Source organism: Trichosurus vulpecula, chromosome 2 (genome assembly GCF_011100635.1).
Source record: "Trichosurus vulpecula isolate mTriVul1 chromosome 2, mTriVul1.pri, whole genome shotgun sequence".
NCBI lineage: Eukaryota > Metazoa > Chordata > Mammalia > Diprotodontia > Phalangeridae > Trichosurus > Trichosurus vulpecula.
The window spans coordinates 91,804,882-91,821,622 of NC_050574.1; the positions used below are offsets into that span (position 1 = coordinate 91,804,882).

The 16,741-nt window shown below is 35.6% G+C and overlaps 1 protein-coding gene across 1 annotated transcript; it reads right to left on the reverse strand.

The window, feature by feature from the left end:
- Positions 1–4,354: 4,354 nt before the first annotated feature.
- On the reverse strand, positions 4,355–4,861 carry LOC118836677 (destrin-like). The gene has a single exon (XM_036743899.1). It carries the CDS (start codon positions 4,859–4,861, stop codon positions 4,355–4,357), a length of 507 nt encoding a protein of 168 aa, XP_036599794.1.
- Positions 4,862–16,741: the final 11,880 nt, after the last annotated feature.

The window sequence follows — 16,741 nt, forward strand, 5'->3', positions numbered from 1 at the left end:
CACTTTTTAACATTTTCTTTCCCACCCCCCATATCCTATCTGTTGCCAAGGCCAATCTATTACACCTTTGCAACATCTCCTGGATTCACCCCCTTCTCTCCTCTGAGACTGCCACCACTCTAGTGCCAGCCCTCATCACCCCACATGTGGATTATGGCAATAGTCTTGCTTGTGGGTCTGCCTGACTTAAGTCCCTTTCTACTCCAATCCATACTCCATTTGGCCACAAAAATGATCTTTCTAAAGCACAGGTCTGATCATGCCACCTGGCTTCCTATTGCCTACAGGATCAAATATAAAATGCTCTGTTTGTTATGCAAACCCCTCGTATTTTTCTTGTCTTCTTATACCTTACTCACTGACACCCATTCTTCGATCCAGTGACAATGTCCTCCTGGCTGTTCTACTACAAGACCTCCATCTCTAGCTCTGGCCATTTTCTCTGGCTATCTGTTCCTCATGTCTGGAATGCTCTGCTTCCTTTTGTCAGAATACTGACCTCCCTGACTTCCTTTAAGTCCCAACTAAAATACCACCTTCTACAGGAAGCCTTCCCCAACTCTTCATAACTTCAGTGCCTCACCTCTATTAATTATTTTCTATTTATCCTGTATATAGCTTGCTTTGAACATATGGGTTTGCATTTTATCTCCTCCAGTAGATTTTAAGTTCCATGAGAGCAGGGACTGTCCTTTACCACTTTTTACATTCCCCTTTGCTTAGCTGTGTACTTGGCACTTAATGGGTACTTAATAAATGCTTATTGAGACACCTAAGTAGTCCATTGGATAGGTTACAGAGGTTCCCAAAGCAGGTGATACCGTGCTTTGGGGGCAGAGCACTGGAATGATCAGGGGTGGTGGTGGTGGTAGCCTTTGGTGCAATTGGGGGACACTGAATAAAAATAAGGGGGCAGTGGAAGCATAAAGAAAGAAGAGAAGAAAATTTTGAAAAACTGTCCCTACATGTTACATTGGTTGTGTAACAGAGTTAAAGTCATAGTGATTACATTATTATTTTCCAAATAAACACACAAGGTGCAAGTTACAACTGATAGGTGGTCAAGTCTGCCGACAGGTCTTCATAAGCAAGTGTTGGCATGTGAGCATGCCACTCATTGTCAGGAAGTCCAGCATGCATTGGCAGAAATGTGTACTTGTAATGACTTGTTTACAATATGATACAATGTGGTTGCATGATGCAATGCTGTATCATCAAAATTTCAATGCAGGAAAAAGCCCCACAAATTTACAACAAATTATTAAATTTAAGATGTGTCACTTAAATATATATACATATATATGTACATATACAAATATATATATATAGAAATGACAGAAATTTAAAAAAAACATTAAATGATTAAATAAAGTAAATTTCCAGGGGGCTCTGAGTAATTTTTTTAAAAGGGGGCAATAGGCCAAATAAGTTTGGGAACTTCTGGTCTTGAGTTAGGAAATCCTGAGTTCAAATCTGGATTCATATATTTATTATCTGTGTGACCCTGGACAAGTCACTTAAAATCTCCCAGCCTATTTCCTCCTCTGTAAATGTACATAATAGCCCCTGTCTCACAGGGTTTTTGTGAGGACCAAATGAGATCAAAGGAGATAAAATTTGAAAATCACAGTGCCTGGAATGTAATAAATTATTTTTTTTCTTCCTTCTACTAGCATTAGTTTGGGGTTCCTTTGTTTCCTTATTATATATTAGCTAAATTATTTTAACAAATGGTGATAATATCAATTAATGTTATCATATTCATCTATTTTCTCCTTTTCCAACTCAACAGTTTTTTTTAAAAAAGTATGACAGGTTGGAAGCATTGTAATTATTGATGCTCCTATGTCCAATACATATTATCATGCCATGCCTGAATGATGGTGGACAAAAATGCTTATGTTTGTTATTGCAGTGTTGTCTCTTCTATACATATTTTCAAATATTATTGGATAATTTTATTTACTTAGGATTATAGACTTAAAACTGGAAGAGACCTTAGAGTCAATCTGTTCCAAAGGTTCTTAACGTTTTTGTATGTCATGGCCCCTCCTTGCAATCTGGTGAAGCCAATGGATGCATTCTTCAGAATAAGGTTTTCAAATGAATTGAATGAAATATGAGGGATTACATGGAAACTGAAATGCAGTTATCTGAATATTCAAAACAAAAACCAAGTACACAGACCCCAAGGTTAAGAACCCCTGATTACAGTGCTGCTCAGTCATTTTGTGGATAAGGAAACTCTAGCTCAATAGGTGAAATAATTTCCTTAATGTCATATGGGCAGTAAGTGACAGAATCAAGATTTGAACTCAGATCTTTTGACTCCAAAATCAATGATCTGCTGAATGTATTGCACCTAATTATCTATTAATTGAACTCTCTGAACATTTTTTGTTTTTGTTTTTTTTTACTAAGTAATGGAATACTATTGTGCTATAAGAAATGATGAACAGGTGGATTTCAGAAAAACCTGGAAAGACTTACACAAACTGCTGCTGAGTGAGGGGAGCAGAACCAGGAGAACACTGTACACAGTTACAGCCACATTGTGCGATGACCAACTTTGATAGATTTAGCTCTTCTCAGCAATGCAAGGATCTAAGACAACTCCAAAAAGCTCATGATGAAAAATGATATCCACATCCAGAGAAAGAATTATGGAGACTGAATGGAGATTGGAGCATAATATTTGATCTCTCTCTCTTTTTATTTTGTTTTGTGTCTTCTTTCTCATGGCTCATTCCATTGGTTTTAATTCTTTTTTACAACATCACTAATTTGAAAATATGTTTAATATGAATGTATATATAGAGCCTATATCAGATTGCGTGCCATCTTGGGGAGGGCAGAGGGGAGAGAGGGAGAGATAATTTAAAACTCAAAATCTTGCAGAATGGAATGTTGAAAACTAAAAATAAATTTTACAAAATTAAAAAATAAATTAAATTAAAAAAAATAATTTTGAGCTGAAAGGAACATTGTCAGTCATCTGATATATTCTCCTCATATTTTAGATAAAGAACATGAACTTCAGAGAGGCAAGTTAACTTGCTGCAGGTATATAGGTAACAAGCTACAGATCTGGGATTTTAACTCATGTTCTTTGGTTTTCTCTCCACAATAAATTAATCATTCCTATTTGAGCAAAGTTATTTTGAAAGCCTCAGATAAACTATTTTAATTTTTTTCAGTTAAAAATGCTTCCTTTATTAAATAAAGCCAATCTGCTACCTCTAGATTTGTTTGTGCATCTCTACATTGTTCAAAAGTGTTATGTTCGTGGTGTTAAGACAATCACTGAAAGCTTTCATAAAGTACATGATTAAAGTGAGTATTATGGTTCATACCTGTTACCCATTTCACATGCAATCAACATTATCTCTATAGGAAATTAAGAAGTCTCCCCATGTCCCAAAGTAAACATCTGCTTAATGATCTTCCATAGCTTTCAGTACTAGAAGCAGGGTAGTTCTGAAGGATACATGATTCAAGGTCTCACAAGCCCCCTGGCTTGTCAACACAACGTTCTGGCATCTTCATTGACAAACCAAGTTACTATAGAGCTGGAATATGTTTTGTGTCATAATTTGGTGTAACATAAAGATATTCCACAATCACTCCAGAATGCACTGTGATTTCCAGAATGAGAGATTATTTCATCAGAACAAAGTCTCACAGCCAGTGAATAGAAGAGCTTTACCATAGGTTTGAGGAGTTGCTTCCTGTGTTCTACGTGTTTTAAATAGTGCTTTGAAAGATTAGCTTTTACTACTTGTGTACACAAACTTAAGGCAGTCTTTATCACACATTAACTGTTAAAGTGAAGACAGCCTGACTTGACTTACTACTGTATTTAGTGGATTAGTATTGGTTTTTAGAATTTTTGAGGAGAAATGCTTTCCATTCATTCAAACCTTTAAAGCCAGTTTCTATTTATTTAGCTCAAGGAAGGTTGGTTTTTTTTAATGGGCCTAAACTGCCATCAGATTATGAACAATATGTTAATCAAAGGAGAGACAGTAACTATAGAAGTTACAGAAGTGCCTATTAATTCTCCATTCTATCTTTATGGCTACTTTTTTTTCTTTTGTTTTAATTGTATAATTAAAAACCCTGATCTTAAAACAATAATCTTAAAGCCAACTTGCCAAATAGACTGTCAGACAGCAAAAATTTAATTTACAACCAATGAAACTTTAGACTTTAGATTTATTTAGGGTTATTTTATACAGGTTCATATAATATCTAGTTTAATCTAGAACAAGACAGCTCCCCCTCAGTGAAACCCTGGCCTAAGAATATTTGTTTTACATATTTAGCTACAAGATGCATTAAACATGGAAGCTTTTCACCCGTGAGGCACTGAATGATCATCTAAAGCTACAATTAAGGACCCTCCTAGTTTCTCAGCAATACAAGCCCGGTTGAGATCAGCTGGTCCATCTGCTTGACATTCATGTTTAATGCCTGGAAATTTCTTTTTGATTGCATCCTTTGAGCTTGCATAGATCATTTTGCTTTGGAGAGGTGCTAGTTCTGGTGCCCATAGAAAAAACATCAGTTCTTCTTTTCTTGATTCCTTTGTTTCAAAGATTGCATCATATAAAGCGTAGCGACAATCCTTTTCAGGAAGCATCCCCACAAAATGCATGAAAGGATCGGTAATGGTCACACCAACATCTCCCACTAAGATATCTTTGCCTTCTTCCACAATGATGCATTTTTTGTCAGCACTGAGACAAAAGATAACTGCCTTCTTTCTTTTCTTGATTTCTTCTGGTGTGGAACATTTCCGAACTTTCATATCATAGAAAATGTGGGATACTTCATCAGCTACCTGCACTCCTGAGGCCATCTTCCAAAGCCGACGATCTGGAGCGCGGTGTGGTCCCTGGGCCGGCGGGAGCGGGTAGGAGGGAGAGCCGAGAGTCTAGGCGCTGCTACGGTCTAGAGTGCGGAGGAGCGTCTTCCAGCGAGAGCCGGCGGGAGGGAGGTGACGGCTCGCGAGGCTGTCCCGGAGCTTAATTTCTTAAAGGTCTATTTTTTTACTGTACAGAATGCTGTGCTCTAGGTTTGGGTATAAGAGAATATGTGGTAAATATTTGCTGGACAAGGATAATTGAAGTCAGCAATATAATTTGTAAGAGCTTATAGATGAATAGCAACATAAGTGATCTTTAAGTAGATGATCTTTCTAAGTCTCTTTGGCCAAAACAAAATCATTACTTGGCTAAGCTAATGATGAGTCTCTCTTAATGTTGCTATACTGGTTCCTGCACGCTAGGCCTGTTGAAGTGACTATAGAGTTGAGCAGTATGACGTAGTAAGCAGAGCACTGACCTCAAAACCAGGAAGACCTGGGTTCAAGTGCTACCTTTGGCATATATTGGCTGTATAACCCTGCTCAAATCACTTAACGTCTCAGGCTTCTGTGTGACTATGCTTTTCATGGTGGTGTCGAGATGCATTGCTAGAGAGAGTTTACTCATCTGGAAACTTCCTAAACCAGTGAAACCACAGGTCCGTTTCTTATTCTTACCCTTGATTATAAGGAAGAAAATTCTAAGTGAAGACTAAGCCATAAAAGCACAGCTCAGGAAAACAAACAAATAAATTAATAGCTAACATTAAGAGCTAATATTTACATAGTACTTATTATGTACCAGGCACTACTATGCTAAGCAATTTACAAATATTATCTCTTTTAATCCTCACAACAACCCTGGGAGGTAAAGCTCTATTATTATCCCCTTTTTATATTTGGGGAAACTGAGGCAGATAGGGGTAAGTGACTTGCCCAGAGTCACATTGCTAGTAAGTGTCAGAAGTTGGATTTGGATTCAGGTCTTCTAAACTCCAGGTCTGCTCTCTATCTACTGTACTACTTAGCTGTAAACAACAAAACATTAAAAAGATGCTCCAAAACAAAAGCTTAAGAACAAGATTGATAATAATTCATTCTAATAAATATAAAGAAACATGAAAAAGAATTAAAACTAACAGTTTTTGAAAATTAAGAGTGCCATTCATGGAGATTAAACTTTTAGTAGTTTTCTCCTGAGTTTTATCTCAGAGTAAATGACTCATTCCTATCTCAACACATCATTCACAAAGTTAATTTCCAGTCAAATTTGTCAGACCTCCTAGTCAGCTGAAAAGTACAGCTTCTGGTATTGTGACTGCTTTTGTAACACAAATTTTATAAATATCAATCTTTAGATCTGATATTTTGAGTACAGGGATGTAGTGAAATACCTATTTTACAAAACTAGTTGTGGATCTTCTTACCTCTCTAGAGCCAAGACCACAACAATAGGTAAGATAAGCTTCTCGCAAAGCCCCTCTTACACTCCAGTACCCAATACCTCTCGGACAATAATAAGAAGCATAGTTATGATTTCAAGTTTTCTTGGAAGTTCTTCTCCCATCCTGAATGTATCTTATACTGATGTCTCAAATTTGACCATTAATAATTAATTTGTATTAATTATTCTTTCATGTAAAAATCTTAAAGAAACACTAACTTAAAGAGACACTAACATTTACTAACATTACCCAAAGCCATACAGTTAGTAAGTGACTAAGCCAGAACATGATTCCAAGTCCTCTGATTCCAAACCAAGTGCTCCTCTGATTATAATAAAATGCTCCCCACAAATGGAACAGGGCATATATTTGGAGTGAGGAGGTGGGAAGATCTAAACAAAATTATCTAATAAAGAATGCTGCTCTATCATAAACAGTAAACAGGGTTCCAGTGGATTAGAACAAGGCAGGATTTTTGCAAGTGGAAATTCAGAAGATATTTGGGGGACTCAGTAGGGAAGACATCCTCATTCCCATTACAAATGTATGTATATGTAGCCATGAATTATTATTTTGGGGGTTTACTTTCACTGGCCCTATCACTCCTGATAACTTGTCTGCATTTTAAGGCCAAAGTATTTGTTGGTGTATCAATTTCCTTTTTACCCAGTCTGCCATTAGTATAAGTAGGCAGTAATTGGGAGGGCAGGAAATGGTAAAGTTTTCTCTACAACTCTCTTCTTAGAAAAGCAGCAATGAATGTTTCCTCAATCAGTGAGGTTAATCTCTTCTCTCCAGCATCAAGCAATTATAAATTAAATAAATAAAGTGAATGGCCTGCATTTATATAAAGTGTATCATATCACTTGAGCTAACATCACAGTTATATAGATGATATGACATAGGGTAGAAGAGAGACTGAGAGAGACAGACAGGGGGAGAGAGAGAGAGAGGGAGAGAGAGAGAAACAGAGAGAGAGAGAGAGAGAGAGAGAGAGACAGAGGCAGAGACAGAGACAGAGAGACAGAGAGAAATTGGACATACAAAGCATTTACTATTTGTCAGAGAAGGTACTGAGAATACAAATATAAGCAAAAAGACAGTCTCTGTGCTCAAGGAGCTCACACTTTCATGGGGGAAGACAACCCATAAAGGGAAACTGGAAAGGGTGGGCCTAGGTGCTTGGCCTCATGGACCAAAGATGGCCACAAAGTGGAAGAGTCCTGGTTCCTGAAAAGAAAAGGCGAAATCTTATCAGGTAGGTGTCTGAGGTTTGGTGGTCATTGTAGGAGGAAAGAGGTGGACAAAGTATAGGCATTATGGTATAGAGATGACCCAGGTTGTATAAGTATGATTTCAAAATTCCTAGGAAGTTTCCCTTTTATCTTTATCCTCACATAAATATAAACCATGCTTGCGTATTAAAATGAATCATTGATTCATTTATTCCTGTTATTGCCTGCCTTATTTTCAAAATTATGTTTTGAACAGAAAATTATTTAATGAACAAAACATTTTTCACCAAATGAAGAAAAAAAGGAAAGAGGATTTCATAGACTACGAACTTATTATGTACAGATTTTTTAAAAGAAGGTTCTTTCTATATATGTGCATGCATGTGTACATATATGATTTTAATAAGATTTTGTTGATTTTTTCTTTTTAATATTGCCTAGATTTTCTTCCTTTAACTTTTCCCCTTTCAAAGAGTCATCCTTTATTAATATTTTTAAGATGAGGAAGAACAAAATAAGTGAAATCAGTCAGTATATTGAAAAAAGTGGTTATATGCAATGTTCTACAATTATCTGTGGATTCTGATTACCCAGTAAATAAGCCTCAGTAGTCTTCTTTTAATATGTCTTTTTGGGAACTGAGCTTGTTCATTACAGTCTCTTAACATTCCATTTTGGTTGTTTTGTAATTGTTTTATTTTTATATACATCCTTGTAATTGTTGTGCATGTGGTTTTCCTGGCTCTGCTTTCTTCATTTAGTGTATGTATACATATGTGTATGCATGTATATATGTATGTATGTATACGTCTTTACATGTTTATTTGTATTATCTTCTATCATGTAGTTACTTCTTAGAATAGAGAAATATTAAATTAAATTTGTGTATCACAATCTGATTAACCATTTTCCAATTGATAGGCATCTACTTTGTTCCAAATTTTTTCCTGCCATGAAAAAGTGCTGCCATAAATATTTTCATGTAAAATGGATACTCTTTTGGTTACTGGCAATTTGGAGGCATATTCCTAAAAAAATGGAATCTCTGGGTCAAGGGATATAGGCATTTTAGCCAATTTATTTTCATAATTCCATTTGCTTAATAGGATGCTTGGACCACTTCACAGTTCTGTGAACAACAAATAATTATGCCTGTCTTTCCTGACCCCACCAACATGTATTACTGCCATCTTTTTTGTCATCTTTGCCAATTTGATGCGTGTGAAGCAAAACTAGCATCATTTTAATTTGCATTTCTCCTACTAGTGATTTGGAGTGTTTGTTCACATGGCTTTTAATAGTTCACAATTCCTTAGAAAACTGTTTTTATCATATCTTTTGATGACTTATCTTTTGGGCAATGGTCTAAGGTCCCACATATTTCTCTTAGTTTTCTATATAACTTGGATATCAGGCTCTTAGTTTAATTTGATATGAAGATTTTTTTTTTCTATTTGATTGTTTCCATTTTTAGTTTAGATGCATTAATTTTGTTGTGCAAAAGCTTTTCAATGTCCTATAATTAAAATCATCTATTTTATCTTTTATCTTTTTTATTCTTCATTATCCTTTGCTTCACTAAGTATTCTTTCCTTGCTCTTAGCTGTGAAGGATGCCACTGCATGGCATACATGTCAAGGAGAGTATTGGTTTAAGAGAAACAAAAGAAAATAAAACTTTACATACACCAAAACATTTATAGGAACACTTTTGTGGTAGATAATAACTGGAAGCAAATCAGATACCTACATAATAGTTGTTTAACTTATTATCATGGTAGTAGAATGAAATGCATTCAGAATTGTTATATTTTGAAGCAACCACAAAAGGAAGTAACTATGATCAACTTCCTATTAAGTTATACCTTGCTTTGTACCTAGTTGTTAGTTACTGATTGTGACTAAATTGAATAAACCTTTCTGAAGTCACTTTTCTGCCCTCTAAAGTGGGGCTAATATCTGCATTACCAACTTTAAAGGATTCTTATGAGGATTAAATGGGATCATAGGATCATTCATTTAGAGCTTGGTTTATATAATCCAGTGCCTTCACCTTACAGTTCAGAAAACTGAGGTCCTGAGCAGCTAAGGGACTTGCCAAGGCTCACACTGGTAGTAAGTGGCAGAGCTAGGACCTGAACCCAGATCCTCTGACTCCAATTTAGCAATTCTTGCATCACATCATATGTCATCCTTAATGTCTGTAAAGCCATTTTTAATTGCAAAATTCTACATAAACAAGATATGTTTTTAATTTTTGTTATTTTTCTTATCAATATAAAGAGTATTTCTAGGGATATAAGTCTCAAGGGTTTCATCGTCCATGACATCTGTGGTCCACAGAGCATCTATCATTGGGAGAAATTTCCAGTATTACATTACCCAAAATTGTGTACATCTGATTACTAAGCAGTGGTACATCATGTGAGGATTCTGATTAGTAATAGGTATTGTAAATAGTTAAAAAAAATAGGGCTTTCAGGGCAGGTAGACTTGGTGAGTGAACAAAGATGGAATGAATTAATAGGATGGAAGAAGAGCCACTGAGACTGCAAATGTCATGGTATCCCTGACGGCCCAGAAGTCCCACCAAGATTTTGATGACTCCAGAACAAAGGCAGGAGACTTCATAGATCTCAATGCTGTTTCAAGAATTTCATAAGGTAGAAGGCATTGCACTATAAATTTTAACACAGGGATTGGATTATAAATTTGAAGTGAATGTACACCCTCCAACTATGCTAAAGGGATTAATGGGTATTGGAGAGGAAAGGTTAGATTATAGCCCCCTATCTCATTTTCCAGCAACCAACCATAAAGTGGTTGTTCCTATTTATGCAGAGGGTGAGGCAGAGAATAATTGTCCTTGATCCCTCTTATTATTTATAATAATTTACATCCTAATTATTTTTATATTGGATTTGCAGTTTTCACATGATCTGGCAGTAGTGGTCTATTCTAATAATTGGTGGGAGGATTGGCCTGTTATTTGCACCGTGGATTATTCCAAACATTCTCCATGAGCATGGAGAAAGTAGACCAAGGATGTTAATTACCGTGTGCCAGATGATAGGCAAAATTGACATAATGCACTTTGAATACATTATCTTATTTGAGCCTCATAATAAATTCTAATTGAATTTTTTTGGAGGGGGGAAGGCAGGGAAATTGGAGTTAAGTGACTTGCCCACAGTCACACAGCTAGTAAGGGTGTCAAGTGTCTGAGGCCAGATTTGCACTCAGGTCCTCCTGAATTCAGGGCCAATGCTCTACTCACTGCATCACCTAGTTGCCCCCACAATAAATTTTAAGCCATTGAAAATATCTGTTGTTACAGGTCAGTAAAGTGAGGCTCCAAGAAGTTAAGTATTAACCTGTGTCTCAGAGACAGCATTTCAATAAAGGTGCTCCTGATTCGAAGTCTAGCACTCTTTCAACTATGCCCACTGTTCTTTAATAGAAAATATTAAGTTTAGTAATGTCCTTCTAGCTATAACTTATTCTGATACGTCTTTATGACAGTGAAGCAATCTTGATTTCTGGAATGCCATTCCAGTAAATCATGAGCAAATCTCAATAAGTAGAAGGACTTAAAATGGGAGTTTCATTTTGGACTGTATGTTTGTCACCACAGGACCTACCTGTGAAAGGTTATTTACTAAAATGTTTGCTCTTAAATGATGAATATTTCGAACCTAGAAAATTTATTGTCCTATATTATTCTATTAATGAATCTATTGTTTGATTCACTAAGGCATAAAAAAGGTTAAGATTTCATTGGTAGAGAGAGTATTCACATAGATATAATCATAGCTCCTTGAAGTATAGATGTATTTTAGTCAGAAGCAGGGAAAATGTAATAGTCCAATCATTGAAGAAAAGGAAATTCTAAACACTATTAATATTACATTAAGCGTGATACAAAAGATTTCAAGTTTGTAAGTATACAGGAAAAATGTTTATTAAAGGCAAGTATTTCCAGCAACAGAGTGCTGTTTGCTAGGTCAGGAAATCACTAATTCTCATAATGAAAGAATTAAATAAAAAGACTTAGGATATGAAATTTCTGTTATGTCGACCTCATTTAAAATACGATGATCCTTTGACTTTTCGTAAATTGTATTTCTGTAATTTTGTAATAAAGTTGGCAGAGAGGTTTACATTAATGGACTGCCATAATTTTAAATAAATGAGAGTGGCTAGCAAGTAAGTTAACATTATGGCCTACTTCTAGGAAGATTTCATTTATATTATTTTGACTTTTCTTCACAAAAAAACTTTTTTCCCTTAAGCTCAATAAAATCGGCATTTTGAAAGGATTTTTGAGACAATTCTTAAAAGACCAACATAACTGACTATGAAATAGGGTGTAGAGGAACCCTCCTAATCACAATGTTTTGTGCCAGACATTGGTCTGACTGTTACAGGTTTGTATCATCAGTTCAGTCAGTTCAGTTGTTTTTCAGTCATGTTCAACCCTTCATGACCCCATTTGGGGTTTTCTCAGCAAAGATTCTGGAGTAGTTTGTCATTTCCTTCTTCAGCTTATTTTTACAGATGAGGAACATAGGCAAACTGGGGTAAGTGACTTGCCCAGGGTCACACTGCTGGAAAGTATCTAAGGCCAGATTTAGCCTCAGGAAGATGAGTCTTTCTGACTCTGGGCCTGACACTCTATCCACTCTATCCACTGTGCAACCCAGCTGAGCCTAGGCTTATATAAAATAGTTTATTTTAGTTTTACATATTTCTGCTCAATTATGCAAGCCCTACCTGCCATTGAACTGTTCAAATTCTAATTAGGTAAGCTGAGGCTACAACCACCGCCTCACCCCCAACAGGATTCAGGGGCAAGATTCCCCCAAAAGGTGGGAAGAAAGTTGTCATAGTGTCCATGCTCAAAGGGCAGACTGTTTGTGGTCTTTTGCCATGAGCAGATCATAAAGTTAGCTTCAGTCTCTTATGGTCAGGGTCAGTTTAGCTTCTCATAAAAGACCAGAAAAACTTTTTTGATGTAAGTCATTGAAATGGGACTTTAAAGTGATGGGGCGTGGAAGCTGCCTACTTTGCTAACTAAGCATACTTTTTGCGAGCTATTCCCAAGTCAATAATAATTGTTCAGCATATCCTATTAAGAGAATGCTCCAATTAAAATGTCCCATACTGTGAGGAAATACTTGCAAGGATTAAATGACCATGTATATGCTTACTGGGTGACAGATTATATGTATTCATTTCTAAGGATATATTCAGTAGTCTTAGAAAAAATTGATATAAAATGAGGTTGGCTAACCCAGAGTTTTTTTTTTCAATCTTTATAGATTTCACTCTTGACTGGATCAAAGATAGCTTTACAACAGAATGATTCACAGTGGGGAAAAATATAAAAGAATTTCCTCTGTTACCATAAATCATTCACAAACCCTTTAAATGATTCTCATTCAGATGATCCTAAAAGCACTATAAATTCAGTTCTTTACTTTGTCCTAATTTCTATTACAGATTTTAAGCTAGATTTATGAATAGGCTAAGGAAGTTCTTTCTGTATAAAGTTAAGTGAAGACCTGAGGCCATTATCCAGATAATACAGTCCATAAAACACTTTTTATCCATGACCATGAGCAAGTCATTTAAAATATCTAAGCCTCAGTCTTCTCAGCTATTAAAATGAAGGTTGTGGATAAGATGGTATCTAAGGTTACTCTAAACTAGGGTTCTTGACCACTTTTTGTGTCATGTACTCCATTGGCAGTCTGATAAAGTCCATTAACCTATTGTGAGAATAATGTTTTTAAATGCATGATATAAAATACATGGATTTACAAAGGAAACCAATTATGTAGAAATATACTTGTTAAAATGATAAAAAAAAACAAATTTGCTATCCCCTTATATCTATGAACCCACTAAAGACATTATAATTTCATAATCCTGAGTAACTAATCAGTTAAACATTTTAATTGTATTTTAAAAATTAATTTTATATTGATTTTGGGAGGCTTTGAATTAAATAGATGATGAATTGTTGTGTATTGATTTCACCATTCCAGGCCTGTATACATTCACTAAATCGGTAAAAAAAAAAAAGTCTGTTTTTTACGCTATGAATATTCCTGTTTTGCCCCATTTCACACTGTTTTCCTGAAATACATTAATTTGAGCCATACAGTAGCTTGAAACCTATATTCAGAGAAAATTGCAGAATTGATTTCATGAATGAAAACCTAAGAATTCATCCAAAGGTTGAATTCAGACAAATGTCTATACTACAGTATCTTAGGATTTAAATTCATATTAGAATAACTTGAAGGTTACAAAGGTTGCAGGACATTATTATTCATATTTTGAGGTTCATCAGCTATGGTTGAACATTAAGCTTTAACAAAGATATTTGCCATCAAATTCAAAGGCTCTGACACTTCATAAATGCATCATTTAATGTTTATTTTCATATCATTGTATTATTTACTAAAACATCACTTAAAGAACTATTCTTTTTTCCCTTGGTTCTCATGGCAAGTTAACAGTTAAGTCCTTAGTGAGGAGTCAAAATCACAGAATCTCGGAGTTGTAGATGATCTTAGAGGTCATTAGTTAAATCTATACCTAAGAAGAAGAAGAAGAACAAACTGAAATATATTAAGAAAATATTTTCACTAGCTCTGGAGACAATCCATTTTATTATTTTACTAGCTCTGATCACTAAGAAGCTTTTCCTGGTATTTAAACTAAATCTAAAAACAAGTAAAGATAGCATTTTGGAACAAGTATACATACCAGCTCCACACACACCTACTCTAAGGAAGATATCAAAAGGGAGTCAGACTGAGCAATGATCAGGATATCAAAACAAAAGGCACAGTGTTCAGGCATTGACAAGTTGGAGCATTCCAGAAGAAGGCAACCAAGACAGAAAGAGAACTGGAAAAATCTAGGTAGCCCAGTGGATAGAGAACCAGGCCTGGAGCCAGGAAGATCTGATTCAAATCAGACCAAAGACACTTTCTAGATATGTGAAGCTGGGCAAATCACTTAACCTCTGCCTGCCTCACTTTTCTCATCTTTAAAAATGGTGATAACAGCACCTAACCCCCAGGGTTGCTGTGATGATCAAATGGGATAATATTTGTAAAGTGCTTAGCACAGTGCCTGGCACATAGTAAGTGCTATATAAGTGTTAGCTATTATTATTATTATTAATGATAATTTTAGGAATATGATGTGTTTTGGTTGTTGAAGAGGAATTAGGCTTGTTCTGTTTGGTTCTGGGAAAAGGGAGAAGGATTAGGAATAATGGATAAAAGTTGAGAAGAAAAATATTTAGTTTCAATTTGAAGAAAATCTTTCCAACAGTTACATCTATCAAATGATAGACCAGGCTCCTGGAGAGGTAAATGGTTTCCCTTCACTTAAGGTCTTCCAGCTTTTGGCTGGATAAAGTTATAAAATACACTGGAAAGTGAGCACAAGATAGTAAAAACTGAACTTGCCATTACTAGATCTGAGTTCAAATTCTAGGTCTTCTACTTGCTACCTGTGTGACATTTGGCAGGTCAGTCTTTGGGATTAGTTTTCTCATTTTTGAAATGAAGAGATTGGACTAGATTAATTACAAATTCCCTCCTAGCTCTAGAGGAATAATCCTATGATCCCTTTTGGGGTTAGTGTAGATAGGCAATTTTTGTTTAGGTCTGAATTAGATTGGATTTTAGGTTGCTTCCAGTTCTGAAATTCTGTAATCCTGTGGTTCCAATTAATCAAGATTTTTGGTAGTATCTATATTCAAAGGGTAGAAGTCAGAGATAAAAATACTGCCCAAATTTAGTGTGAAGCACAAAAGGATTTCGTATAGTAACACATCAAGATTATACCAGGAATCCCAGTGTGAGGGTTTAAATCCAGATGCCTATGAGAGAAATTAGTATTTTCTATTATATTAATAACCCATCGTTAATTAGGATACAGGCTTTTTATTTCCTCATTCAGGGGCCAGTTCCTGTAAGACAGTCAGCCAGTCTCTGAAGGGCATGGCTGATAGAGGGAATTGCCCTAACCTTCAATGTGCACACTCATCTATCTCAGGCAGGACCCCACCCAACTAGTATACCTTACTTCTGTTAGACGTGTAAACAGAATCTAATCTAGGTGAAATATTGCTTTCTGGGAATAAGCCCATCTCCTTGAACCCCTCCACTGGAGATTAGAGTAACCCAGCTCATGAAGGAGAAAACCAACCAGAGTGGTTTGGGTGGAGATAGATTCCTCTGTCCAGATTGCTGGAGGCAGCTGAATCTCACAATCGAGCCCTATTCTCTGCAGGAGGAGATGAAAAATTTTTAGCCCCCTCTCTACCCTGTTGTTCACCAATCAGGGTTGATTTTCACTTGTCAGGGGCACCCCCTTTTTCAAATGTATATTAAGGATTCCAGTTTCTTCATGTCTTTGGTTACCAAGAGAAACCACAGACCATAAATTTATTGATTATTAAGTATCCTAATTAATAAATTGATTATTAATTATCCAGAAATTATGTCTTAGGTTTTTCATTTGTCACACCTATAATTTATCTTAATTTGACTCACTGGAAACAGCAAGGACACAACATTGGAATAGTATTTGTTAACAAAAAATCACTTCCTCAACTGAAAACATTATTTTTTTTTTAAAAATTAACTCCATTTGGTAGACTAAAAAATTAGTGCTTTCACCTTGGGTCTAGATACTTGATTGTTGAAATTAGAGCTTTAAGACCTCTAGTTAAAGAAAGTCATTTGAAAGCTGTAAAATGGTCCAAAGATGAGAGCAGAAAGAAGCTGGAGGGAGTGTCCACAAACAAGCCAGTCTTTGAGCTATAGAAAAGTAAGCACAAAGAATATGACTTAATGTCTCTAAAAAAAAACTAAAGTGTAGTAAACTTACAGCTACTGAAACTCCTTAAAAGTTCCTGTACAGTATGTTAGAATGGTGAGTGAGAATATAATTATGTGGTAACTACCAAAATCTTTTGTTGAAAATTGTAGGCTCAGAAAAGCTTAGGTAACAACATCAATATATTATCCGGCTGAAAATGTGAGATCTGTGTAAAATATGCATTCCTCATGTCATCTGTTGACAGTTGAAATTACAGATTCTTCTTATAGCAGCAGAGCACATAAGGCAGCATGAACTATATGTCTATATGGGAATATAGATAAT

What these genes read in the sequence shown, in the direction of transcription:
- LOC118836677 (XM_036743899.1), bottom strand. Translation starts at nt 4,861, where the DNA reads ATGGCCTCAGGAGTGCAGGTAGCTGATGAAGTATCCCACATTTTCTAT.